This window comes from Phoca vitulina, unplaced genomic scaffold (assembly GCF_004348235.1).
Source record: "Phoca vitulina isolate PV1807 unplaced genomic scaffold, GSC_HSeal_1.0 scaffold38, whole genome shotgun sequence".
Classification (NCBI taxonomy): domain Eukaryota; kingdom Metazoa; phylum Chordata; class Mammalia; order Carnivora; family Phocidae; genus Phoca; species Phoca vitulina.
Genome location: NW_022589741.1, coordinates 1,473,322 through 1,474,189, shown reverse-complemented (window position 1 = coordinate 1,474,189; position 868 = coordinate 1,473,322). Strand labels below are relative to the sequence as shown.

The 868-nt window shown below is 69.6% G+C and overlaps 1 protein-coding gene across 14 annotated transcripts in view; it reads right to left on the bottom strand.

Annotated features, from left to right (window-relative positions):
• Window positions 1-868, bottom strand: part of DYNC2H1 (dynein cytoplasmic 2 heavy chain 1) — a 300,244-nt gene that overhangs the window by 145,425 nt on the left and 153,951 nt on the right. For all 14 annotated transcript variants that reach the window (XR_004302235.1, XM_032427898.1, XM_032427903.1 and 11 more), the window contains one exon: window positions 422-553. Coding sequence is in view for 13 of the 14 variants with exons in the window: in XM_032427898.1 (XP_032283789.1) it covers window positions 422-553 (132 nt within the window). In the remaining variant the exon portion in view is untranslated. The remainder of the gene's footprint in view (window positions 1-421; window positions 554-868) is intronic.

The following is an 868-nucleotide window of genomic DNA, read 5'->3' as shown; positions in this document are numbered from 1 at the left end:
CACAGGCCGTCTCACAGGCCGTCACACAGAGCGTCTCACAGGCCGTCTCACAGCTGCGCACGAGGACCTGTGTGTGGTCGTGAGGACCGCACGAAAGCCCGTGGACTTGACCACACGCGGGAGTGCAGCACTCCCCGTGGACGGCAGCCCGCGCCCGGGGCAAGACCTCCACACGGAGGGTCCGGGACCCCGCCCCAGGGCGCCCAGTGCGGGCGCGCGTGAGCAAGGCGGCCCCGCAGGGCTCTGCGTCCAGGCGGACCCCCTGGGGGCGGGGGCGGGGGCGGGGGCAGAGGGCAGGCGGATGGCGACCCTGAGCAGCAGCTCCGCCTGGATTGCGGGGCACACGCCCAAAGCCGTCCCCACAGTAACGCGCTGAGGGACGGACGGCCGTCAGACATTTTTAGGCACATCGGTAACTCACCTGCTGAAAGGAGGACACTTTCTTCGCCAGAGCAGATGGAAACTCGTGCTCACACGCTGAATTGTGGTAGTAGGTCCGCCACAGAGCCGCGTCGTCCAAGCACAGGGTCTGATAGAGACTGGGCAGCGCCACCTGCAACACAGCAAGACGGGCCGCAGAGCGCGACTAGCAGACGCCGCGGGTGCGCGCGCGGTGTGTGCGCGGGGTGCGTGTGCGTGCGCGGGGTGCGTGTGCACATGTGTGGGGGTGCGTGTGTGGGGGTGTGCGTGCGTGGCGCTGCGCGTGCGTGGGGTGCACGCGTGTGTGGGGGTGCGCGTGCGTGCGTGGGGTGTGTGTGCGGGGTGTGTGCGCGTGTGGAGTGCGTGTGCACGTGGGGGGTGTGTGGGCGTGTGCGCGCGTGTGTGTGGGGTGCGTGCGTGGGGTGCATGCGTGTGCACGTGTGGGGGT